Source organism: Microcaecilia unicolor, chromosome 2 (assembly GCF_901765095.1).
Source record: "Microcaecilia unicolor chromosome 2, aMicUni1.1, whole genome shotgun sequence".
NCBI lineage: Eukaryota > Metazoa > Chordata > Amphibia > Gymnophiona > Siphonopidae > Microcaecilia > Microcaecilia unicolor.
The window spans coordinates 265,807,609-265,833,496 of record NC_044032.1 but is presented as its reverse complement, the minus strand read 5'-3'; the positions used below and the strand labels follow the sequence as shown (position 1 = coordinate 265,833,496).

At 49.4% G+C, this 25,888-nt stretch overlaps 1 protein-coding gene across 1 annotated transcript in view; it reads right to left on the bottom strand.

Moving 5' to 3' along the window:
* The window catches only part of HCFC1 (host cell factor C1), a 495,616-nt gene that overhangs the window by 369,184 nt on the left and 100,544 nt on the right, over window positions 1–25,888 (bottom strand). Inside the window, 1 exon segment of the mRNA XM_030192062.1 lies at window positions 449–555. Within this exon segment, the coding sequence (XP_030047922.1) occupies window positions 449–555 (107 nt within the window).

Sequence of the window (25,888 nt, the reverse complement as noted above, 5' to 3'; positions counted from 1 at the left end):
ACATTTTTCACAAAGGAATAAGCACACCCAAGGCAAGATGCCGCCTGAGGCAGAGCTAGGATACCACCCCCCTCCCTGGGCTGAGATGCTGCCCTCCTTCATACCTGCTGCTGGCACCTCCCCTTTGCGACGTTACCCAGCAGCAATTCTCATACGTTGCCCTGCCGCCGGCACCCGCCTCTTCCCTTTACTGCGGCCAGCCTGAGCCTCTTACGAAACAGGAAGTTACTCAGAAAGGCAGCTGCAGTAAAGGGAAGAGGCAGGTGCCGGCGGCAGGGCAACGTTTAGGAATCGCTGCCGGGTAACACCGGGGAGATGACGCTCCTGAAGAGTGCTGCCTGAGGCCCCCGCCTCAGTTGGCCTAATGGTCGGGCCGCCCCAAGCACCCCCTCAATAGGTATATCTTGATAGCATGCATTGCTCGTACATGCAGCCCTAAAGTGCATACCCAGGTTGAGACAGGCTAATGTGTTGGTGCATTTCCATTCCTTTTCATGAGTTGCTACCTTCACATCATCCATAACGAGTGGAACCCAACCTCCAAAAACATACATCCTGCACAGAAACACAAAAAATGTAAAAATGTTAACTATACAGACTAAAGAGCACAGTACACAAAAGTCTTCTGTGGGGAAGGCAAGCTACAGAGTACACTGTAAAGACTAAGTGCTGTGGTAAACTCGTCCTAGATTTCCTGTTATCATTTCATCATATGTTATAAACCAAGTTTCAAGTTTTTAAAAATTTGATATCCCTAGGGTGGCGGACCTTCAGAGCGGTAAAATACAAAAAGTAAAAAACACGTAGCAGTGACAAAGGAAGCAAAAGTAATGAAAATAAGCATAGTAGGAACTTAATTAAGGAAAGAGAGAAGGTGAAAGTATAGTTAAAAGAATAACACCAAGTTATGTGGTCTATACAGGACTCGCTGGAACCAGATTCAGGGTAAAGGACTAAAGAGGAGAAATTCTAACAAGAACGAAGTAGGAAAACCATCTTTGAATAAAAAGGTTTTTAGCACCGAGCGAAAATCAGTGAACTGTCAGTCTGAGGGGAGGTGCAAGAGCATTCCAAAGCCTAGAGGCAACTACACTAAAGATTTTTGAATGTACTGAATCCAAACAAATCTGCCTTCGGTAAACAAAGTTGAAGAGTTTTGTGTGTCAAGATAAGAATAAGTGATGCGCTCGCTCAACAACCAGAGACTTGTTTTTACCTAATCCAAGACAAGACTATTATGAACAAACAAGAAAAAGTGCTTTTTATTTTTTGGCTCCATTTTTGTGGAACAATCTTCCCGTGTTTAAGAACAGAGTATTCATTAAAAAATTTAAAAGTAGAATTGAAAATGCATTTTCTTTCATCTATCTAATGAATCGCTTTGATTTGTTAAAAAAAGGCAATTCATCAAGTTTAAACAAACAAACATAGTGACATGATCATATTTGCGAGAACCAACAGAAGTTTTACTGCAGTGTACTGTAATAGTTGAAGACGATGTTGTTCAGTTCAATTAATCCTATAAAAAAAGCCATTGCAGTAATCCAAATTGGAAATAAGAGTGTATGAATATTCAAAGAGCTTGCTGTGAAAAAAGATAGCGTACAGAATGAATCATTTAAGCTTGAAAAACAACAACTACATTAGAAATGTGGGCATTAAAAGGAAGGGTTGTGTCAAAAGCTCTCCCAAATTTGCAGTGTAGGTTGAAACTGAATTGTGGAACCTGCTAAGTTTATCTTAGGAGGGGAATCCAGGACGTGAGAGTAACAAGGCTCTGGTCTTTTCTGGGTTCAATTTTTTCAGTAGAAAGGCCAATTAGCAATACTGAGAAGTTTAATGTTCTATGGAGAGGAATACTCGCAATTATGACGGTAGAATCAATTTATAAATCATCCGCATATACATAGGCAACAAGATCTAAAGATCGAATTAATGTTAAAAGGGGAGCCATGAATATACTGAATAGAATAGGGACAAATAATTAGCCTTGTGGAACACCAGGGGAAAGGTGAAAACATGCACAGATTTGGTTACAGGGATGACTTTCAAACCACTCCTGAGAACCATTAAGTGTGAGTAAATTCAGGAGGAAGGGTTGTATTTTTTGTTTTTAACACGTGTAGCATTCTAGCACCTATCATCAGATACAGGAAAAAAACATGGATTATTTGCAGGTTCTGATACCTTTTCACTGAACTGACAAATTATTTGAATGAAATTTTGTTAGTGTGAATATGAGCTAAACGAGGAGGAGAATATAAGAAAAGATGTGTTGAGTCAGACCAAGGTGTTTCAAAGCCAAGAATCTCCTGAAAGTGGCTTATCCAGGACACAAGTAACCAGCTGATTCTATCTTTCTTATAGCTCATTTCCAGGGACATATAATGGCTCTTCCAGGTTTACCTGGCAATTTTTTAAAAAGTACTTTTCCTCTACAAACTTTTTATGCTTTATGTTATACTGTTTTGAGCACCCACTATGTCTCTACTTTACTACATCATCTGGCAACAGACTCCGTTTACTTATGTTCTGTATAAAAAAAAAATTCTCTATGCCTTCTAGCGCTATAGAAGTGATAAGTAGTAGTAGTAGTTTAAAAGTGTGTCCTCTTGTTTCTGTGTTTGACAAATACAATCATTCCTTATTTAACCATTCCGCCTCCACTCATGATTTCATAAACTGATTTTGCCCCCTCCCCCCTTTTTTTTCAGTTGTGCTTTTTCCAAGTTGAAGAGTTCAATCTGGTTAGCATATCTTTGTAAGAGAGATGTTCTATCACCCTTCCATGTTTTTGTTGGGCTTCTCTGAACCTTTTTGAGATCTGCTGTATCGTATGTAAGATGGTGTGACCAGAACTGTTCAGTACTTAAGGTGAGGGTTGCACCAGGGACCTAAACAAAGGCATATGATGATATTCTCATTTTTGTTCTCTGTTCCTTTTTGAATAATTCATAACCATTATTTGCCTTTTTAGCAACTGTGACACACTGGGATAAAAATGTCAGCATATTATCCATGACTCCAAATCTTTTCTTGGGTGGTGGGACTCCTAATACAAGGCGTCCCTGACAGCCCTTGTCTTCCACCGAGACTAACAAGGAGATTAAAAAACTCAATTGGTCAGGGGTTGCTCGCACTCCAAGACACGGCCATCATGAACCACTTTGAGAACCAATTGTCCGCACTAATCTTGTCCATCTCTGGTAAAAGTGTCTTAGCCTCAACCCCAAGGCTACCGGAAGCAGGATCTGACACCTTCATTAGGAACTGCAGGACTGACAGGGGGTGGGATTTAGGGAACCAAGTCCCATCCCATAAGGCAACTTCAATGAAAAAGCTGCATCTTCTGAAAAAGCAACTGCACTAGGTGAACCCTACATAACTGGCTTTTAAACCAGACTCAGAAAAGTGTGGAAGGTATTCAAGAAGTTTTTGTGTAGGGCAGGAAAAGGGGTCTATGGCCTTGCCCTCACACCAGATGGAAAACTTGTTTGAAATTACATGACCTCTTACTGGAATCAACACCCAGGACACACCCTCATGCAGTTGAAGGGATGCCAGCTCTACGCTAGTGCTGTCCAAATCATGATTTGAATTGATTCGCCTAATCGTTATGGGCAAATCAATTCATTTTGAGCAAAAAATCGCAAGTCTATTCAGGACTTTCCCACCTCTCTCCAGCGGTCACCCAAGCCGCTGCTGCTTCCCCTCAGCAGCAGCAACAAAAAATTAGATAAACTTACCACAAGGACGTTCTCTTCATTGGCGCAGGCTGCCTGCTCTGCCCTGGAACAGGAAGTGACATTGAGGGCTTGGGACCGGCAGCCATGCCAATGGCGAGTCTGGCCCTGTAGCAGCAGAGATGTCATGATAGGAGGCACAGAGAGAAGGCAGATGCTAGATTGGGGATTACAGAGATGGGACGGTGGCTGGATGGAAGAGGTGGGGTTAGAGAGAGGGCAAAGGCTGGATGGAAAAGTGACAGAACATAAGGGCAGATAATGGACTGGGGGTTACAGATACTGTACAGTGGTTGCACAGAAGAGGTGTGGAGAGAGGAGGCACAGGCTGGATGGAAAGGAGACAGAAAAGGAGGGCAGACGCTGAATTGAGGGGTTACAGAGATTGGACAGTGGAGGATAGAAAAGATGGGAAGGGAGAGAAAGCAAGGAGGGGCAAAGGCTGGATGGAAAGAGGACAGAGGAGGAGGACAAGACCATGGAAGGAAGGACAAGGTAGGTCAGAAGCTGGATGGAAGGGGCAGGCGAGGATAAGAGAGAAGAAGGGAGATGCTAGACATAGGGAGGGATAGGAACACGGGACACAGATGTCATGCTGGACATGGGGGAGAACAGGGACACGGAGATGTCATGCTGGACAAGGGGGAGAACAGGGACACGGAGATGTAATGCTGGACAGGGCAAGAATAAACAGAGGGGAGATGCTCAACAGGGCAGGGATAGGGGCACAGAGGGGAGCTGAAAGATGGATATGGACAGAGAAGAAATGAGAAATGGAAAAAGAGTTGAGAATACAGAGGAAAGTGGAAACCAGAGACATGATTACAAAAATTAAAAGACCAGACAACAAAGGTAGAAAAATGAAATTTTATTTTGGCCTTAAAGGATGAATCAAACTGATTGAATTGGAAAAAAATTGATTCATATGAGTGAATTGAATCGAAAAAGATTTGGCTGAATCGGACAGCACTACTCTTCGCTCTCAACATTCAAGTCATGAGGGCAAGGGCAAGAGATTGGGATGCCCTGCAGCAAGATGTGCTCTAAGGAATCCAGAGGACCATCCGCCTCAGACTGTCACTTTGAATACAGCTGCAATCTCAGGTTTGATGGATTAGAGCTTCCTGCTGCAGCTTTTCCCCACCGTGAACTTGTATCCTTCCAACTTCGATCAGGTAGATATGGTATTCTAAGGGAGGTCACTAACACTGCTGCAATTGCTAACATTTTCAGAGAGGATTATACCACAATCTACATGCTGCTTCGAGGAAGCTTCACTACAGTGTGGCTGTCTCCAGCAGTGACATTTCCCTCCCCACTATCTCCCTGAATTTTAATGTTTTAAGTTCTTCGTGGAAAGAGATTCAGATGCTGGGTCTTCCTTAATATATACTAGTAAAAAGAGAAAATTAGGTTCTTACCATGATAATTTTCTTTCCTTTAGTCATAGCAGATGAAGCCATTACGTATGGGTTGTGTCCATCAACCAGCAGGGGGAGATAGAGAGCACTCAACTTTTCACAGTGCCTCATAGCCAGCAAGCTCAACTGCCTCTTCAGTATTTGAAGCTTCCAAAGCAGTATGGCAAACCGCAATGGGAATAACATGAACTTTCCTCACAGCGAACGATGGCCCCTTATCAAGGGTATAAACTCAAAAAAGGAGGGAATGAACTCATCCTCCTGGAGGGAATAAACTCGTCCTCCACTTTGTATAAACGGAGGGAATACTTGCATCCTCCTGGAGGGAATAAACTCATCCTCCCAAAACAAGAACTGGAGGGAATGAACTCATCCTCCTATAACTGTAACAAGAATCCTGAAGGCTGTTTTCCGACTCCCCAAGGAAGGAATATAACTTCAGGAAACAAGAACAGCACCTAAAATCAGAATCACTGCAATACAGAATCATACAGGGAGGGCTCAAGGCTTCATCTGCTATGACTAAAGGAAAGAAAATTATCATGGTAAGAACCTAATTTTCCCTTCCTTGTCATCAAGCAGATGAAACCATTACGTATGGGATGTAACAAAGCAATCCCTAAATAGGGTGGGAACAAGCCACACCACGCGCTAGCACCTGTGCTCAAAAATGCGCATCCCTCCTGGCAGCCACATCCAGCCTGTAATGTCGGGCGAAAGAGAGCTTAGAAGCCCATGTTGCAGCACTGCAAATCTCATGAAGAGAAAGTGCTCCAGTTTCCGCCCAGGAAGAGGAAATCGCTCTTGTGGAATGTGCCTTAAAGGCTTCAGGCGGAGCCCAGCCAGACAGCAGATATGCTGAAAAGATAGCTTCTTTGAGCCAAAGGGCAATAGTGGCTTTAGATGCTGAAGACCCTCTGCGAGGACCTGCAAACAGCACAAAAAGATGATCAGAGGTCCTGAAAGAATTTGTAATTCGCAGATACTGCAACAGAGTCCTGCGCACATCCAAAAGGTGCAACTGCCCAAATGTTTCTGGAAACTCCTCCTCAACAAAGGAGGGAAGAAAACAGGCTGGTTTAGGTGAAACGCTGAAACCACCTTAGGCATGAAGGAAGGCACGGTCCGAACCGTGACCAGACTCTGAGACTTGCAGAAAAGGATCTCTACAGGACAGCGCCTGGAGCTCTGCCACCCGTCTCGCAGAGGTAATGGCCACTAAAAAGACAGCCTTCAGTGTCAACTCTTCTCTGAAGCATGCCGAAGCGGTTCAAAGGGAGCACCCTGAAGGGCCTTCAATACTAACCCCAGGTTCCAGCAGCTGGACAAGGTGCCCGCACGGGAGGACGGAGCCGAAAGCACCCCTCTAAGAAACCGTGCCACACTGGATGAGCAGTTAAGGACACGCCTTCACCTTGCCACGCAAGGAGGCCAATGCTGCCACTTGCACCCGCAGGGAATTATAGGCCAAGCCCTTTGTGTACACCATCCTGCAAAAAGTCCAGAATCGGCGAGACAGGAGCCTGCAACAGAGAAAGTGCTCTTGAAACCACACCAGACTTCAAACTGGCGCCAAATCCTAGCATAAGCACAGGAGTGGAGCGCTTACGGACCTGCAGGAGAGTGAAATTACCTTATTTGAGTAGCCTTTATCCTCATATTGCGCCCTCTCAATCGCCATGCCATAAGATCAAAAGCGGCAGGCGTCCTCCATGGCCGCCGCACCCTGTGACAACAGGTGCGGAACCAGAGGTAACGGAAAGGGAGCCTCCAACAGCATCTGTCGAAGGTCCGCATACCAAGGCCTCCTGGGCCAATCCGTGGCGATGAGCACCACTTCTCCTGGATGCAGCCGAATCCTGCAGGAGCACTCGCCCTATCAAGGGCCACGGAGGGAAGACATACAGCAAGACCAGGTGGCCAGGGTTGAGCCAAGGCATCCAACCCGGCAGAGCGAGGATCCCTCCATCTGCTGAAGAAGCACGGGACTTTGGCATTGGAACTGGTCGCCATAATATCCATCACTGGCTTGCCCCATTTGGCACAGTCGTCTGCTAGTTCCCACTCCGCTGGATCGATCTGATGCCTGCTTAGATAGTCAGCTTGCACGTTGCTCTGACCTGCAATGTGAGTTGCTGACAGGGACTGTAGATGCAGCTCGGCCCAGTGGCAAATTTGTTCGGCCTGCGCGGCTAGAGCTCTGCACTGAGTGCCGCCTTGTCGATTTATGTAGGCCACTGCTGTCATGTTGTCCGACATCACTCGGACAGCCAATCCTTCCAGGGTCACTTGAAAGGCCAGAAGAGCCAGAAACACCGCTTTCAACTGCAGGTGGTTGATAGACCACTCCGACTCGTCGGGCGTCCACAGACCCTGAGCATGCTTCCCCTGGCAATGTGCGCCCCAGCCCTTCAGGCTGGCATCTGTCACCACTAGGCACCAATCGGGGAGCGCCAGCGGCATTCCCCGCCGCAACATGCTGTCTGAGAGCCACCACTCCATACTGAGGCGGGCCGCAGGGAGCCAAGAAAGTCTGCACTGATAATCCTGACACACTGGAGACCGTCGTTGAAGTAGAGAATACTGTAGAGGTCTCAGGTGCGCTCTCGCCTATGGCACCACTTCCAAGGTGGCCGTCATCGATCCCTACAGCTGGACAATGTCCCAAGCTCGCGAGCGGGGCATTCTCAGGAGCAGATGGACCTGATTCTGAAGCTCGCACCGCCTTTGCTCGGGAAGAAACACATAGCCTGAGGTTGTGTCGAACTTGGCCCCCAAATATTCTAGAGATTGCGAGGGGGTCAGGTAACTTTTGGCCATATTGACGACCCAGCCTAGAGATTGAAGGACAAACCACTCTGGTTGTAGCTAGATGATCCTTTTTCTGAGTCTGCTCTGATGAGCCAGTCGTCTAGGTACGGGTGAACCCGGATACTCTCTCGCCTGAGAAAGGCAGCTACTACCACCATTACCTTGGAGAAGGATCGGGGAGCTGTGGCAAGGCCAAAAGGCAAGGTCCGAAACTGTAAATGTTTTCCCAACACCGCAAACCGCAGAAACTTCTGGTGCGGGAGCCAAATTGGTATGTGCAAGTAAGCTTCTTTCAGGTCCAGAGACGTGAGAAACTCTCCTGGCTGTACCGCCGCAATGACAGAGTGCAGGGTTTTCATGTGAAGATGCCGCACTCTTAAGGACTTGTTTAGCTCTTTTAAGTCCAGGATCGGGCGAAAAGACCCGCCTTTTCGTGGCACCACAAAGTAAATGGAGTAGTGCCCTAGACCTTGTTCGGCGGGAGGCACCGGGGTCACAGCCCCTATCTGGCACAGACTGTGCAAAGTCTCCTCTACCGCCGTCCGTTTGGCGGCAGAACCGCATCGGGACTCCACAAACACGTCTCTCACCAGGGCATCAAATTCTATTTGGTATCCATCTCTAATCAGGTCCAAGACCCACTGATCTGCGGAGATTTTGGCCCACTCCTCGAAAAAGAGGGTCGCCCCCTGAACTTGCAGCTGCGGAACATTTGTCCGAGCGAAAGGAGTTTATCTGCTGAAAGTGGGCACGCGAAGTGAACCCAGCAGCACGCGCCGGGCGGTACCTTCTAGCTTCACGGAAGCAAGGTCTGTAAGAGGAGCGGACCGCCTGACCCTTAGAGGAAAGCTTCGGCTATCTTCGAGCAAGCGCTGAGGTTTGGAATCCCCCAGGCCTTTAACAATGTTTTCCAGCTCCTCATCAAACAGGAGAAGGCCTTGAAAGGCCAACTTCACCAACCTTTGCTTAGAGGCCATGTCCGCCGCCCAATGTCGTAGCCAAAGAGTGCGGCGCGCCACAACTGCTACAGCCATTTGTTTAGCCGAAGCTCTGACCATATCATAAAGGGCGTCAGCCAAAAAGGACAAGGCCGACTCCATCTGCGGAGCCACTTCAAATAAGGTCTCCGCTCCATCACCGGGCTGTTCCACTGCCTGCTGTAACCAAGCCAGGCAGGCTCTAGTAGCATAACAACTGCATGCAGACGCCCGAACAGTGAGACCAGCCAAATCAAAGGACCGCTTCAGAGCTGAATCAAGCCTGCAGTCTTGAATATCCTTCAGGGCAACACCTCCTTCAACAGGGAGGGTAGTTCTCTTTGTCACAGCCGTGACCAGGGCATCCACTTTAGGCATTGCAAAGCGAGCCAAATGTTCCTCACTCAGAGGGTATAATTGCCCCATAGCCCTGGCAACCTTCAAAGGTCCCTCGGGGTCAGCCCATTGAGCCGAAATAAGCTCTTGGATGGAGTCATGCAAAAGAAAGGCTCGAGCAGGCTTTCTGGTACTAGCCATCCTTGGATTATCAGAGGAGGCTGTGCCACTCCCAGGATCTTCAATCGAGAGGGCTTGTAAAGCATCTGAAATAAGCGCTGGCAGCTCCTCGCTGTGGAAAATCCTCACCGCAGACGGATCATCAAGCTCCTGTGGCAATTCTGCACCCGACTCTGGCTCCTCAGCCCAAGAAGTTCTGCCAGACCCCTCAGAATCCTCATAGCCCGACCACGGGAGGGAGGGGGGCCACACTCAGAAGGGGAATTAGCCCTTCTGCGTTTATCAGGAGGATAAGGAACAGGCAAAGCCAACTCCAAAAGGCCAGGATCCACCGGGGGGGGGGCAGGCAGAGGGTCTGAAGATCCCTGTGAAAGAGCTCTTTTAAGCATGTACGCCCTATGCAGCATTAAAACAAAATCAGGGGAGAAAACCGCTCCCTGACCACCCGGATCCTGCCCAGGGCTATTAGCTCTATTATTAGCCTCACTCAGAGGACCCCCCCCCCCAGATTCAGGGCTCTCCATCAGAACGGAGGCAGCGCCATGTGGAAAATCCAAAATGGCGTCCGCTGCCAGCTCAGAGCGCAACAGATCATCGCTCGCCATGCTCGGGCCGGCTCTACCGTCTGTACAGCACGAATTACAGAGCCCCGCTGCTGATTTGCGCTTGCCACATTTAGAACAGCGCTTTACAGTCTCCGCAGCCATCGCCGATAACGGCGGTAAAATTCAAAAATGGCGGTTCGCGCCAAAAACGACCCGATCGCGGGCCCACCCCGGAGGAGTCAGAAAACACTCTTACCTCACTAGACCGAGTATCACAGCTCCGGTCCTGCAGAAGAATCTCAAGAAAAAAAAAAAACTCTTTTTCAAGATCGCTGCGCTAAAGAGCGACGCGACTTTATTTATTTATTTTAACGCTGTGAGGAAAGCAGAGGCAAAAGAGGTAAATAAAAACACTCCGGAGGCTCAGATAAGTGGGAAAGGCAGGGAAAGGCGAACCAATGTGCCTGCATCCACTGAGTGGGATAGGACAGGGAAAAGCAAGCTAATATGTCCACATCCACGCGGGCATGGGTAAGGCAGGGAAAGGGCTGACCTATGTGCCTTCAAAGTGAAGCTGCTATAGCCTCTAACACCCCGGCTAACAACTGGCAAGCCAGGAGCCACCCCCAGGCAGATTTTTGATGGAGCTCGAAGAAGCTGCAGCCACCCTGCTTGGGGAGATAGAGAATACTGAAGAGGCAGTGGAGCTTGCTGGCCATGAGGCACTGTGAAAAGTTGAGTGCTCTCTATCTCCCCCTGCTGGTTGATGGACACAACCCATACCTAATGGCGTCATCTGTTTGATGACAAGGAAAGGCCCGTTTCTGTCAGAAATGAAACGGGCGCTAGCAAGGTTTTCCACGGAGTGTATGTTTGAGAGAGAGAGAGAGAGAGTGTGTGAGAGGTGTAGAATGTGATAGACAGAGTGTGTGTATGTAATAGACAGAGTGAGAGGGCACTCCCTCCCCCTATGGTCTGAGGCCCCCCTTCCACCCCCCACCTTTCTGGTCTTAGGACCCCCCTCACCCTCTCCCTCCTGCTAGCCCTGTAGACCGACCCTCCTCTCCCCCTGCAGCCACCCCTGTCTACCGACCCTCCCCTCTCCCTGCCCCCCCCTTGCAGCCACCCATGTCCACCGACACTTCCCTCCCCTTGCAGCCACCCATGTCCACCAACCCTGCCCCCCCTGCAGCCACTCATGTCCACCGACCCTCCCCCTGCCCCCCTCCTGCAGCCACCCATGTCCACTGACCCTCCCTTCCCCCCTGCAGCCACCCATGTCCAGCGACCCTCCCCTCCCCCCTGCCCCCCCTGCAGCCACCCATGTCCTGCGACCCTCCTCTCCCCTTGCCCCCCCTCCAGCCACCCATGTCCAGCGACCCTGTTCTCTCAGCTGCCCCTCCTTCATCTACCCAGGTTGTGTTTAATGAAATCTTCATGGCAGGCAGGAAAGATCCACATTCCTGCCTGCCTGGTGCTGGCGTTCCCCTGCTGCCAGATCGCTGTTGAAAATGGCTGCCAAGATTTTCAATGGCAGTCTCGCGAGACTTCTGCTGAAGTCTTGGAGGCCGCCCTTGTATCGGCGGCCATTTTGAACAGCAATCCGGCAATCGGGGGAGCGCCAGCAGTGGGCAGGCAGGAATGTGGATCTTTCCTGCGAAGATTTCGTTAAACACAACCGGGGTGGATGAAGGAGGGGCAGATGAGAGAGCAGGGTCGCTGGACATGGGTGGCTGGAGGGGGGGCAGGGGGAGAGGAGGGTCGCCGTTGGACATGGGTGGCTGCAAGGGGGCAAGGGGAGTGGAGGGTCGCAGGACATAGTTGGCTGCAGGGGGGCAGGGGGGAGGGTCGATGGACATGGGTAGCTGCAGGGGGGTAGGGGAGATGTGTTTCGGGTGGGGGGAGGTGGGTGTTTGATGTGCTTGGGGGGGATGTTTGATGTGTCGGGGGGGGGGGGGGTGGGGGGGGTTCTGTGTTTCCCCGCTTGTAGTTTTTTTGATGTGCCGCTCCCTGTTACTTACTTCGAACTTCGAAGTGGCAGGGAGCGGTGCACGGACAGCTGATTCCCAGGCAGGGGAAGGACCTCCCCTTGCCTGGGAATCAGCTGTGAGTGACGTCATCCTGGCTACGGAGCCTAGCTCAGCAACTCCAGGAGCCACGGACACAGGCAGTCCCACATTAGAACGTTGGTGGTGAGAATTATTATATAGGATCTACATATGCTGATATACAGATTATCCCTTTTCAGTCATCAATAACTGAAGCTTACAACTGTGTGTAAAAGTGTTTCAACACTGTTTTATATTGGAAGAATGCTCATATTTTAAAATTAAATATAAAGACTAATATTAAGAGTAGGGGATAAAAAACTAATTCCTGAAAAAAGTTCCAAGATCAATAGTCGTTCCTCTAAGATTATCTATACATAGCCTTGGAGTAATTATTGATTTTAGACTGAAATGCACTCTCACACATCACACAAGGACTGATGCAGAAAACTATCTTCGTGGTTACCATGGGTTTTGTGGTGCATCTGCTGTCCTGCAGCATGCAAAATTTAAAAAACAGCTATGGTTACATGACTACCAAGGGGGGAATTACCCTAGGGTCTGGAACTACAGAAAAATTGGTTGAGAGAAATGGGTGTCTTCCACAGCTCCCCTCCCTCTCCGACACTTCCCACCCCACCTCTGGTTCAAAACATTTCCCTGGTAGTACAGAGGCCTCCATCCTGAGTCAAACCCGTTTCCTCAAATAACATAAAATTTAAACCTTGGTGTCTAGCAGCACCGTCCCACCGTACCTTAACAGGAAAGACAAAAGCGATGCCTACTTGCTCTTGCCTCCAATGCCAGCATCTTGAAAAATCCTGCACTGCGTGCTCTGTTAAGGTATTGAGTGGACTGGAGGAAGGTGTCAATAGACACCAGAGATTACACTTTTTGATTGAGGAAAGGGGGTTGGGTGAGGGAGGGGAGCCACTATAGTGTGGATGGGGGGAGGAGAGACTACCAAGGAACTGTTTTAAATGTGGGTAGGGGTGGTCAGTGAGGGGGACCTCTACACAAGATCATAGCTTCAATTCAGGGAGGACAAGAGATAAAACAAAAAAAAAAACCCCACTTGGCTTTAATGTCACCCTTCCTGTCAGCTCCCCACAGATAGTAAGCCCCCCCCCCCTTTTTTTTTTTGGTAAATTGCAGAAGCTTAATCAGATTTTAAAATTATTTCCTGCTAGAGGATTTACAAAGAACAGCGCAAGTTATATTATCTTGTCTAGACCATTAGGATTATCTAAAGTCTTTGGCTAGACTAGTTACTATGGCAAAATTGATCATGTGCTAACAAAATTTGATAATGTTACTCCTCTCTTTTAGGCATTTAGATTGGCTTCCAGTAATAGCTAGGATTGCATTTAAAGCAAGTTGCATGTCTTGAAATTTTAGATGGTCTCAGTCTCTGTTACTTAGCTTCATATCTTAAGTTGAGAACAAAACTCGTTCTCTTTGAATTTTTCAGTGAAATGAAACCATTTATTTTAGATTTTCATCACCTTGGAAGCAGATGTTGAAAGCAGCAGTCCCTTTACTTTACAATACATTACCCTTTCTCCAAGATAGAAACAGTTTAACAATTTCAAATCTCTATATTAGAACAATGAGCCAACTTTCACAACCTAACATTTAAACATTAAACATCTACATTGTGTCTGTTATAACAAACATTCAGGTAGATGATCAGAAGCCCCGAGCTGTTCCAAAAAGCACTCTAAAATTAACGCTGGACAGTGTGGGGCATTAACGCTCCTATGATCAGAGCTACCCTGTTTCCCCGAAAATAAGACAGTGTCATATTAATTTTTGCTTCCAAAGATGCGCTAGGTCTTATTTTCAGGGGATGCCTTATTTTTTCATGAAGTAAAATTCACATTTATTGTTGAACAAAAAAAATGAGCATTATATACTGTACAGTAGTTGTCATCACAAACCAGCATAACCAGACAAACTGAATCCTATCAAGAATTTCTTGTTACTACCATTATTTCCACCAGCTTCTTAGAGAAAATGGCCACTGCAACTATTAGCAGTAGCTTCCTAGAATTTCAGCAGCCTTTTTAATTTCACAGCAGCAGAACAAGAAGTCAGCATTAAGTAAATTAAGGGGAAGCCTTGATACAGCTTGGTGAAACATGAGTCGGCACAACAATCCCCCTACAACGAAAAAGGAGGAGACTGAGCAATACAGTGCACAGAATCTCCATTTACCTACCGTAAGATAAGTACAGCATTCTAAGTAAGCTTAGTCCTTAGGGATCCTAATACCCCCTTCTCCCCATGTACCTTCTGTTGGGACACTCGCCCCGTTTTAAAGATATCAGGAGGCTGCCGAACGTCTGCGGGGAAGGGCAGCAGAGGCTCAACTTCAGCCTTTCCCTTCAATGTCCCGCCCTCGCGGAAACAGGAAATACCTCATCAGAGGAAGGCGGGACACTGACGGGAGAGACTGGACTCGAGCTGCCGCAGCGACTTAAAATAACAGCTGAGCTTTAAATGCAGGGCGGCGTGTCCGGAACGGAAGGTAATATGTCGGGGAGTTGAGGGCGGGCTCAGCCGGGGGGGGGGGGGGGGGGGGGGGGGGGGGGGGGGAGGTGGAAGATACAATTTGGAACTAGGTCTTACTTTCGGGGGAGGTCTTATATTTAGCAATTCAGTAAAACCTCTATTAGGTCATATTTTCAGGGGATGTCTTATTTTCGGGGAAACACGGTAATAGCATTCAAATTTAGGCATGCTGTTAGCTCTGATCATAGGGGTACACCTGCGAAAGGATTGTGCCTGGGCATGCACCCAAGGCACAATCCTCCCGCAAAAGTTGTTTGACAGGTCCAGGCTGTGGAGAGAGAAAAAAAAAAAAGCCCGGACATGTGAAACAGGGCTGGAGGCCCCCCCCCCCATCCCTCCCCAACATAGGGCCTGACACCCCCTGGTGGTCTAGCGCTCCCCAAGCCCTCCCCTCCCGAAACAACACCTGATACCTGTAGGGGTATTTCCCTGTGATCTAGCCTATGCTGGTCTGGGCCTATACAAACCTATGACATCTTGGTATAATAAGATGGCTGCTGCAACATCTCTGTGTCAGCAAGATCCAGCTTCAACTTGTGGAAAATTACTGACAGGCTTGCTAAAGCCAAGGACAGTCTGTGTTCTAAACACCCCCTTCTATCACCCTGAGAACGGAGTAGGGAGGCAGACATGGCTCCAGAAGTTACCATTCTCCAAGGTCACAAAACAAAGAACTCTTCTTGCCATGTACTGAACTGGACAAGATCCTGATTGGTTCCTACCGTCACCTGACGGAGAGGTACGGGGAAAGCGGGAACAGAAGTGAGTCGGAGACCCTTGGAAGAGGGGCAACTGGTAAGAGGACCTGAGAGATCCAGCAAGGCTCGGGGGGAGCCAGAGACTTTGTATGATACCAACATCGTGACCTGCATCCTGGTGCAAATACCTGTGGCAGAGATATTGGCTCTGATAACCAAAGGAGTGACGGGAACCTACATGGGCTAATAAAGACCTGCACTACCTAAGACACCGACAGCTAAAATAGCGTCTGGGGAGATTCTGCTCCGGTCTTATCTGAAGCCGTCATCACGACAGCGTGGTAAGATCACAGTGATATATTTCCTGGTCTGGGGTTAGGCAGTGGTTTTATCTAAGTACGACTGGTTTATGTCAGCTCTTGGTCAGGGAAAGCAGCTAATGTGTATTTTGCATAAGATGTGATAAGTTTCATAAGGATTATTAGGTTATCATTTGTACTGTTCTAATCATTACTGTACTTAGTCTCAGGATAATCAGAGTGTAGTTTAGACAATATATTTTCGGTAGTGCTCATATCAGTAAGGGATATTTTTATTGCATAAGCTAGCGCAGAGTATTTCTATTTTCTTATCCATAATAAAGCTAATATATATATCTATCAGCTGTGTCTTTCTTTTTCACTCTACACACCAAAACACCTGGAGAGGTGCCAGAAGCAAGATTCCTGTATCTCACCCTAGACAGAGCTAGTGAGTCTGTTAGGCAGACTTATGCATCAGGGAATCTTGGTATAAGTAATCTGTGGGTACTTGTTGCCCTAGGTATTATTTATCTCACCCTACATACCCCCCCCCCCCCAGTGGTCCAGCGCCCCCCCCAGAAGCAAACCCAACCCCCTCTCCTCTCCCTAGACAGAGAGGGCTCAAGGTCCAGTGGACCTCCAGCCCTCCACTCCCAGTGGTCTAGCATCCTCCCCCCCCCCCCGAATGTACCTCAAACAATGGAGTGAGTAGCACTCCCTCCCTCCTTCCAGCACAGCCTCTAAAATGGTTAAAATCTTGGATGTATAAGTACATAAGAAATGCCACACTGGGAAAAGACCAAGGGTCCATCGAGCCCAGCATCCTGTCCATGACAGCAGCCAATCCAGGCCAAGGGCACCTGGCAAGCTTCCCAAACGTACAAACATTATATACATGTTATTCCTGGAATTGTGGATTTTTCCCAAGTCCATTTAGTAGTGGTTTATGGACTTGTCCTTTAGGAAACCCTCTAACCCCTTTTTAAACTCTGCTAAGCTAACCGCCTTCACCACGTTCTCCGGCAACGAATTCCAGCTTTTAATTATGCGTTGGGTGAAGAAACATTTTCTCCTATTTGTTTTAAATTTACTACACTGTAGTTTCATCGCATGCCCCCTAGTCCTAGTATTTTTGGAAACTGTGAACAGACGCTTCATATCCACCTGTTCCACTCCACTCATTATTTTATATATCTCTATCATATCTCCCCTCAGCCGTCTCTTCTCCAAGCTGAAAAGCCCTAGCCTCCTTAGCCTTTCTTCATAGGGAAGTCGCCCCATCCCCGCTATCATTTTAGTCGCCCTTCGCTGGCACATGGAGGAGACTGGCATCCATGGAGACAAGAATCCACCGAGGGGGATCCAGGGGGACAACTCTCAGAAGGTTCACTGGACTGTCTCACCAGGTCAGACTGAGCCTCACCCTGGGTGGGAGCAAGCAATGGAAGTCCTAAGAGACTGGAGCCCACGGGAAAACAGGACCCGCTGTAGAGAGTGCACTGTATCTGCTCAAATCAGCCAGTCATCCAGGTACGGGTGAATCCGAACCCTCTAACGCCAAAGATGCACAGGCAACACCACAATCAGTTTTGAGAACATGCACAGCGTCTTAACCAGACCTAAGGTCAAGGTGTGAAACTGAAAATGCTGCCCCAGTACACAGAAGCACAAAATTCCCGTGGTAAACCACAATGGGAATATGGTGATAAGCCTTCTCAAGATCCAGGGAAGTCAAAAATTCCCCCAGCCGCACCAATGCAATGCCCAAGTGCAGAGTCTCCATCCACAAGTGCTGGACTCTGAGGCAAGCGTTGACCTCTTTGATGTCTAAGATGGGATGAAAGGAGACGCCTTTCTTTGAGACCATGAAAATGTACCGTACCAGGCTGCGCTCCACCACTCTGAGAGCACATCAAGGACTCACTGATCTGAGGTGATGCGGACCCACTCATCAAAAAGAGACACAGCCTGCCTCCCACCTGGATGCATGAGGGGCCCAGCGCACACTCACTAGGCCGGAGAGGTTGTAGCTGGTCCCCATGAGGAGGAACTTGCAACAACAACAACTCACTTGGGGCCGCACAAGGAACTCTGCTTGAAAGATTTGCCTTAGCTACTTCCTTCAGCTGAAAAGCGACAAGCAGACCAAAAATGACCCCCCCCCCCCCCTCCCCTCCAAGTGTGCCCCTTGGAGGCCAGGGAGCGCTGTGTGCCCTTCTGCCTCAACTCCGGTAGCCAGAGAGGATGCACCTCCCTCATGTCTTTCCAGGTCTTCTCCAAAGAGCAAGTGCCCCCCTAAAGGGCTTCTTGGAATCCGCATCCGCCACCCAGTGGCGTAGCCATAACGATCGGCGACCAACCACCGAAGTAGTCACAGAACAGGGAAGCCAGGCAACCCAAATCATAACGGACATCTGCCAAAAAGGCTGTCCCAGATTCCATGCGAGACACCTCTAGGGACTCCAGGAGCTGTTGTAACCACTGATGCATAGCCCTTGCCACATAACTACCACAGGTGGCAGCCTGAATGCCGGAAGCCCCCATGGAAAGTGCCAGGCAGAGCTGCTACACTATTTTGTTGTCACAGAGCTCTATAAGGGCTGAACCCCCCTGAACCAGCACAGCAACCAGCAGTGGAACCCCACTTTACAAGGTCTGCAGCGGAAGTATTGAGCACTGAGAGGGCCTTTGTAAGCTCGTCAATGAGACGACAGCGCCTCTCTCTGGAAGAGGTGTGCTGAGAGAGAGAGAGAACTTTATTGGTAAGATTTGTTGGGAAATGGGTTTTTAAACTTGGGGAAAGGTAGACAGAATTAAATATGTAACCACAGAGACTTTATTTTAAGTTACTCTATTCATTTAGCAAAGGAGTATGAGGAATAGTTTAAATTAGCATATAAAGTTTGTTACAGTTCCATGGGCTAGCATTTAAGGGGGCTATCTTACAGTTGCTATAGTATCGTATAAAGCACAGCTAATAGGCACAGGAAGCCTCAGCTGACATCAGAGTGAGGCCCCCTTTGTCTATAAACAGCATCTTGCCTCGCAGCTTCTCTGAGAGCTGCTTGGAGGACCTGTGTTTGCTGCTAGCAATAGAGTGGATGCCTGGCCCCCTGCTGACATCAGAGTAAGTTTCCCTTTGTCATCTTTAAAGAGCATCTTGTCCCATGGGACGCAGCTGTGGGCACAAACGCCTTTGGTGAAGCGGAAGGGTGTGAGGAAGAGTGCTCTGGGTCCAGTAATGGTCAAGGGACCAATGGATTTTTATCTACAAGCCACACTGGTCATTCTATTTGCAACCGTTGAGTACTCCACCCATATTGAATGCTTCTGCCTTGTTGGGGGGGGGGGGGGACCCAACCCTGCCCCCACAAGCTGTAATCCAGCAAGAAATAACCAATATCCCAGTTCAGGACTTTGCTTTATCTTATAGGGACTCTTGCCCGCAGGAAGTCATTTCTTCAGCTTCTTTAAATGTTGGGTCTCCTCAAATTCTTCCTACTCCACTCCCAGTTAAAAATGCTTATAAGACTTTAAAAAAAGCATCAACTGAGCTTAAACAAGATACTACTTTGAAAGATGTTTTTGAGGTGGTTTACAAATGGACAAGAATCTTCAAGATAATCTCTCTTTGCTTAGTAAATTTACTCAAGAGTCTAAGAGGCAGATGCACTAAAGCTTAATGAGCCTTTAATGACCCTCCAACAAGGAAATTTTGATCCGTTGCATGCATCAAAAGGCTTTTACCGAGGAAGCTAGCAGCTAACGAAAACGGAATGGAGATAAGCAATTAGTGTAAAAACCCCATTGAAACGAGATGCACTAACCTTTTCCCAATTGCCTTTACGCAGGAAAAAGGCAGGAAATCTAACGAGAGGTCTGTACCTCTCGTTAGGGCTGTCAGCTACAAGTTTAAAAGTGAAATGTATTTAAAAAAAAAATAACTAGGGGGGGTGAAAATGCGCGTCAGGGGCGTCCTTTATTGAAGCCCCAGGTAGCTGCTGCTCCCCTCTCCCTCAGCACCAAAAAAAAAAAGAATCGGGAGGGGGCAAAGGCGCTCGTGAGGAGCGTCCTGTATGGCCGTCCTTGCCCCCCCCCCCCCCCCCCCCCCCCGAGGTCACCATTTCCCACCCCCCCCCCCCCCCCCCGGCACGAAAAAACTCAAATTTTAGCAGCCCCAGCCCCGGGCCGGCCCTCCTCCCTTCCTGTGTCTTCTCCCACACTAGCTCCGCCTCCCGCCATGCTCCGGTCCCGTGCCCCGCCTCCCCCCTTTGGTCGTGGCTGACACTCCCCCCCCCCCCCCTTTGCCTTACCGGCCCGTGCAGCGCCTCTCACCTCTGCTGCACGGGCAAGAACAGCTGATCGGAGAATCAGACCTACGTCAGAGGAGGGCAGGCCCAGGAAGAAAGAAGGGACGTCTGAGGAGGCCTTCTGACTCGCCGATCAGCTGTTCTTGCCCGTGTAGCAGAGGTGAGAGGCGCTGCACGGGCTGGTAAGGTAAAGGGGGGGGGTTGTTGAAGGGGGGGAGCGGCAGCCACGACCAAAGGGGGGGGGCGGCGGGGGCGGGGCACGGGACCGGAGCATGGCGGGAGGCGGAGCTAGTGTGGGAGAAGACACAGGAAGGGAGGAGGGCCGGCCCGGGGCTGCTAAAATTTGAGTTTTTTCGTGCGGGGGGGGGGAGGGGGGTGGGAAATGGCGACCTTGGGCGGGGGGAGGGCAAGGACGGCCATACAGAACGCTCCTCACGAGCGCCTTTGCCCCCCCCCCCACCCTTTTTTTATTTTTGTTTTGATTTGGGAGCCATGTGCTTGTGTTTTGGCTGTTTGTGGCATGCGCAGAGCAGCTAACATAACGATTGGCTGCTCTGCGCATGCTTTAGGGGCCGATTACCGATGTGTATTGTGATTCTTTGATACATTGTACTTTTCAATACCGATCCGAGCATGTGTGACTTGTTGTTTTGGTGCATTCTTCGTTTTTTTAAAATCGTTAGGGACTTTAACGATTTAGATTTTTTAATGTTTGCTTGATGCATCTGCCTCTAAGTTTGGCGAAATAGATACTAGAATGGCAACTTTAGAGAGTAAAATTAAAAAGGTGGAATCCCAGATGGACACTTGTCAATTACTCTGGCTACATTTACTAAAGATAGCTTGTCTATACATTTGCAAATTGAGATGATTGAAAATACTTCCCGGATGTTCAATCTGAGAATACTGAATTTTCCAGTAACTCATTATTTGTCAGCAATGGAGCTATTCAAGATGTACCACAGGGATGTGTTGCAACTTTCTTTTGAGTTTTGTAATTAATCATCTCTATTAACTGCTAAAATGTATTAAGACAGCTAAACCAGAAGGGGAGTTTGATGTTTTGAATTCCCCTAATAGTTTAGATCTGACTACGTTTCTAGAATCCTCTCAGGGTAACGTTAGATTCTGTGGGTTCAGTTATACAAAAGATTCAGCTTTTAAAGTTTTATTCTTCTAAAAAGGATTTGCATTTTGGTGGATAGAAGATAAAATTCTAGCGTAAGTGATTTCATCAATGGCCTGGATCCGGGTACAGTAGAACACCCAGCTGACCGCTCTTTCTCAGACTTCAAACCACTGTCCGTGGATTCAATCAAGCAGGAGCTCCACAGATTCTCCAGGAAGTTTTGGAAACTAGATATTTGCCCGACTTACTTGCTCCAATGTGCTCCTAATTGCTTCCTTGCAGATTTAACACTTCATATTAACTATATGCTTGGCAGTGGAAAGTTCCCAGAGAATTACGGAAATATCTTACTCACTCCGATTCCAAAGGATGCAAAGAAAGCGAATGATACATACCTGTAGCAGGTGTTCTCCGAGGACAGCAGGTTGATTGTTCTCACGACTGGGTTGACGTCCACGGCAGCCCCCACCAACCGAAAGAAAACTTCGCGGGCGGTCCCGCACGCAGGGCATGCCCACCGCACATGCGCGGCCGCCTTCCCGCCCGTGCGCGACCGTTCCCGCTCAGTTGAATGACAAGCAAATGATCAAAAACGCAACTCCAAAGGGGAGGAGGGAGGGTAGGTGAGAACAATCAGCCTGCTGTCCTCGGAGAACACCTGCTACAGGTATGTATCATTCGCTTTCTCCGAGGACAAGCAGGCTGCTTGTTCTCACGACTGGGGTATCCCTAGCTCTCAGGCTCACTCAAAACAAGAACCCAGGTCAATGGAACCTCGCAACGGCGAGGGCATAACAGAAATTGACCTACGAAGAACAACTAACAGAGTGCAGCCTGACCAGAATAAATTCGGGTCCTGGAGGGTGGAGTTGGATTTAAACCCCAAACAGATTCTGCAGCACCGACTGCCCGAACCGACTGTTGCTTCGGGTATCCTGCTGGAGGCAGTAATGTGATGTGAATGTGTGGACAGATGACCACGTTGCAGCCTTGCAAATCTCTTCAATAGTGGCTGACTTCAAGTGGGCCACCGACGCTGCCATGGCTCTGACACTATGAGCCGTGACATGACCCTCAAGAGTCAGCCCAGCCTGGGCGTAAGTGAAGGAAATGCAATCTGCTAGCCAATTGGAGATGGTGCGTTTCCCGACAGCGACCCCTTTCCTATTGGGGTCGAAAGAAATAAACAATTGGGCGGACTGTCTGTGGGGCTGTGTCCGCTCCAAGTAGAAGGCCAACGCTCGCTTGCAGTCCAATGTGTGCAACTGACGTTCAGCAGGGTGGGTATGCGGTCTGGGAAAGAATGTTGGCAAGACAATTGACTGGTTAAGATGGAACTCCGACACCACCTTTGGCAGGAACTTAGGGTGAGTGCGGAGGACTACTCTGTTGTGGTGAAATTTAGTGTACGGAGCATGAGCTACTAGGGCTTGAAGCTCACTGACCCTACGAGCTGAAGTAACTGCCACCAAGAAAATGACCTTCCTGGTCAAGTACTTCAGATGGCATGAATTCAGTGGCTCAAAAGGAGGTTTCATCAGCTGGGTGAGGACGACGTTGAGATCCCATGACACTGCAGGAGGCTTGACAGGGGGCTTTGACAGAAGCAAGCCTCTCATGAATCGAACGACTAAAGGCTCTCCAGAGATGGCTTTACCCTCTACACGAAGATGGTAAGCACTAATCGCACTAAGGTGATTCCTTACTGAGTTGGTCTTGAGGCCAGACTCCGATAAGTGCAGAAGGTATTCAAGCAGGTTCTGTGCAGGGCAAGAACGAGGTTCTAGGGCCTTGCTCGCACACCAAACGACAAACCTCCTCCACTTGAAAAAGTAACTTTTTAGTGGAATCCTTCCTAGAGGCAAGCAAGACACGGGAGACACCCTCAGACAGACCCAACGAAGCGAAGTCTACGCCCTCAACAACCAGGCTGTGAGAGCCAGAGACTGAAGGTTGGGGTGCAGCAACGCACCGTCGTTCTGCGAAATGAGAGTCGGAAAACACTCCAATCTCCACGGTTCTTCGGAGGACAACTCCAGAAGTAGAGGGAACCAGATCTGATGGGGCCAAAAAGGCGCTATCAGAATCATGGTGCCGTGGTCTTGCTTGAGCTTCAGTAAGGTCTTCCCCACCAAAGGTATGGGAGGATAAGCATACAGGAGGCCGGTCCCCCAATGGAGGAGAAAGGCATCCGACGCTAGTCTGCCGTGCGCCTGTAGTCTGGAACAGAACAGAGGCAGCTTGTGGTTGGTCTGAGAGGCGAAAAGGTCCACCGAGGGGGTGCCCCACTCTCGGAAGATCTTGCGTACCACTCTGGAATGGAGCGACCACTCGTGCGGTTGCATGACTCTGCTCAGTCTGTCGGCCAGACTGTTGTTTACGCCTGCCAGGTATGTGGCTTGGAGGAGCATGCCGAACTGGCAAGCCCAACGCCACAACCCGACGGCTTCTTGACACAGGGGGCGAGATCCGGTGCCCCCCTGCTTGTTGATGTAATACATTGCAACCTGATTGTCTGTCCGAATTTGGATAATTTGGCAGGACAGGCGATCTCTGAAAGCCTTCAGTGCGTTCCAGACTGCTCGGAGCTCCAGGAGGTTGATCTGAAGATCCTTTTCCTAGCGGGACCACAGTCCTTGGGTGTGAAGCCCATCGACATGAGCTCCCCACCCCAGGCGAGATGCATCCGTCGTTAGCACTTTCTTGGGCTGCGGAATTTGGAATGGACGTCCCAGGGTCAAATTGGTCCGAAATGTCCACCAGTGCAGTGAAGTGCGGCAACTGGTGGAGAGGCGGATGACATCTTCTAGATTCCCGGTGGCTTGAAACCACTGGGAAGCCAGGGTCCATTGAGCAGATCTCATGTGAAGACGAGCCATGGGAGTCATACGAACTGTGGAGGCCATATGAACCAGAAGTCTCAACATCTGCCGAGCTGTGATCTGCTGAGACGCTCTGGTCTGGGAAGCCAGGGACAGGAGGTTGTTGGCCCTCGCTTCGGGAAGAAAGGCCTGAGCCGTCTGAGTATTCATCAGAGCTCCTATGAATTCCAGAGACTGAGTAGGCTGGAGATGGGACTTTGGGTAATTTATCACAAACCCCAGCAGCTCCAGGAGGTGAATAGCGCACTGCATGGACCGGAGAGCTCCTGCCTCCGAGGTGTTCTTGACCAGCCAATCGTCGAGATATGGGAACACGTGCACTCCCAGCTTGCGTAGATACGCCGCAACCACCAAGAGGCACTTGGTGAACACCCGTGGGGCAGAGGCGAGCCCAAAGGGCAGCACACAATACTGAAAGTGCCGTGTGCCCAGATGGAATCTGAGATACTGTCTGTGAGCTGGCAGTATCGGGATGTGCGTGTATGCATCCTTTAAATCCAGGGAACATAGCCAATCGTTTTTCTGAATCATTGGCAGAAGGGTGCCCAAGGAAAGCATCCTGAACTTTTCTTTGACCAGGAATTTGTTCAGGCCTCTCAGGTCTAGGATGGGGCGCATCCCCCCTGTTTTCTTTTCCACAAGGAAGTACCTGGAATAGAATCCCTGCCCTTCCTGCCCGGGTGGCACGGGCTCGACTGCATTGGCGCTGAGAAGGGCGGAGAGTTCCTCTGAAAGTACTTGCTTGTGCTGGGAGCTGAAGGACTGAGCTCCCGGAGGACAATTTGGTGGAGGGGAGGCCAAATTCAGGGCATATCCGCACCGCACTATTTGGAGAACCCACTGGTCGGAGGTTATAAGAGGCCACCTTTGGTGAAAAGCTTTCAACCTCCTCCCGACCAGCAGGCTGTGTTCCCATGGATCCAGTCAAAAGCCCGTCCCCGGCTTTTGCTGTGGATGAACAGGGGGCTGTTTAGGCACACGCTGTTGACGGGAACGAGCACGCTGGGACTGTCCCCTGTGCCTGAGGAGGCCTTCGGGCCGGCTGGGTGTACCTACGCTTGTTGTAGGCGTAGGGCGCAGCTTGCCTGGCCCGAGAAAAACGTCCACCTGCTGAGGTGGATGCTGAAGGCGCCCGGTGGGAGAGCTGGTCGAGGGCGGTTTCCCGCTGGTGTAGTTGGTCCACCAACTGCTCGACCTTCTCGCCAAAGATATTATCCCCCCGGCAAAGGACATCCGCCAGTCGTTGCTGGGTGCGGTTGTCCAGGTCAGAGGCACGCAGCCAGGAGAGCCTGCGCATCACTATACCTTGGGCCGCAGCTCGAGATGCCACATCACAGGTGTCATATATACCCCTGGACAGGAACTTTCTACACGCCTTCAGCTGCCTGACCACCTCCTGAAAAGGCCTGGACTGCTCCGGAGGGAGCTTATCGACCAGGTCCGCCAGTTGCTTCACATTGTTCCACATGTGAATGCTCGTGTAGAGCTGGTACGACTGGATGTGGGTCACGAGCATGGAAGATTGGTAGGCCTTCCTCCCAAACGAGTCCAGAGTGCGAGACTCCCGCCCCGGGGGCGCCGAGGCGGTATCCCTCGAACTCCATGCTCTCTTGAGAGCAGAGTCCACGACCGCCGAGTCATGAGGCAATTGGGGCCGCATCAACTCTGGGTCAGAGTGGATTCTGAATTGGGACTCCACTTTCTTGGGAATGGTGGGGTTAGATAATGGCTTCAGCCAGTTCCGAAGCAGTGTCTCTTTGAGGACATTGTGCAACGGTACCGTGGAAGACTCTCTAGGTGGTGATGGATAGTCGAGGGCCTCGAGCATCTCAGCCCTCGGCTCATCCACAGAGACCACGGGGAAGGGAATGCATATAGACATATCCCTGACGAAGGAGGCAAAGGAGAGGCTCTCAGGGGGCGAAAGCTTCC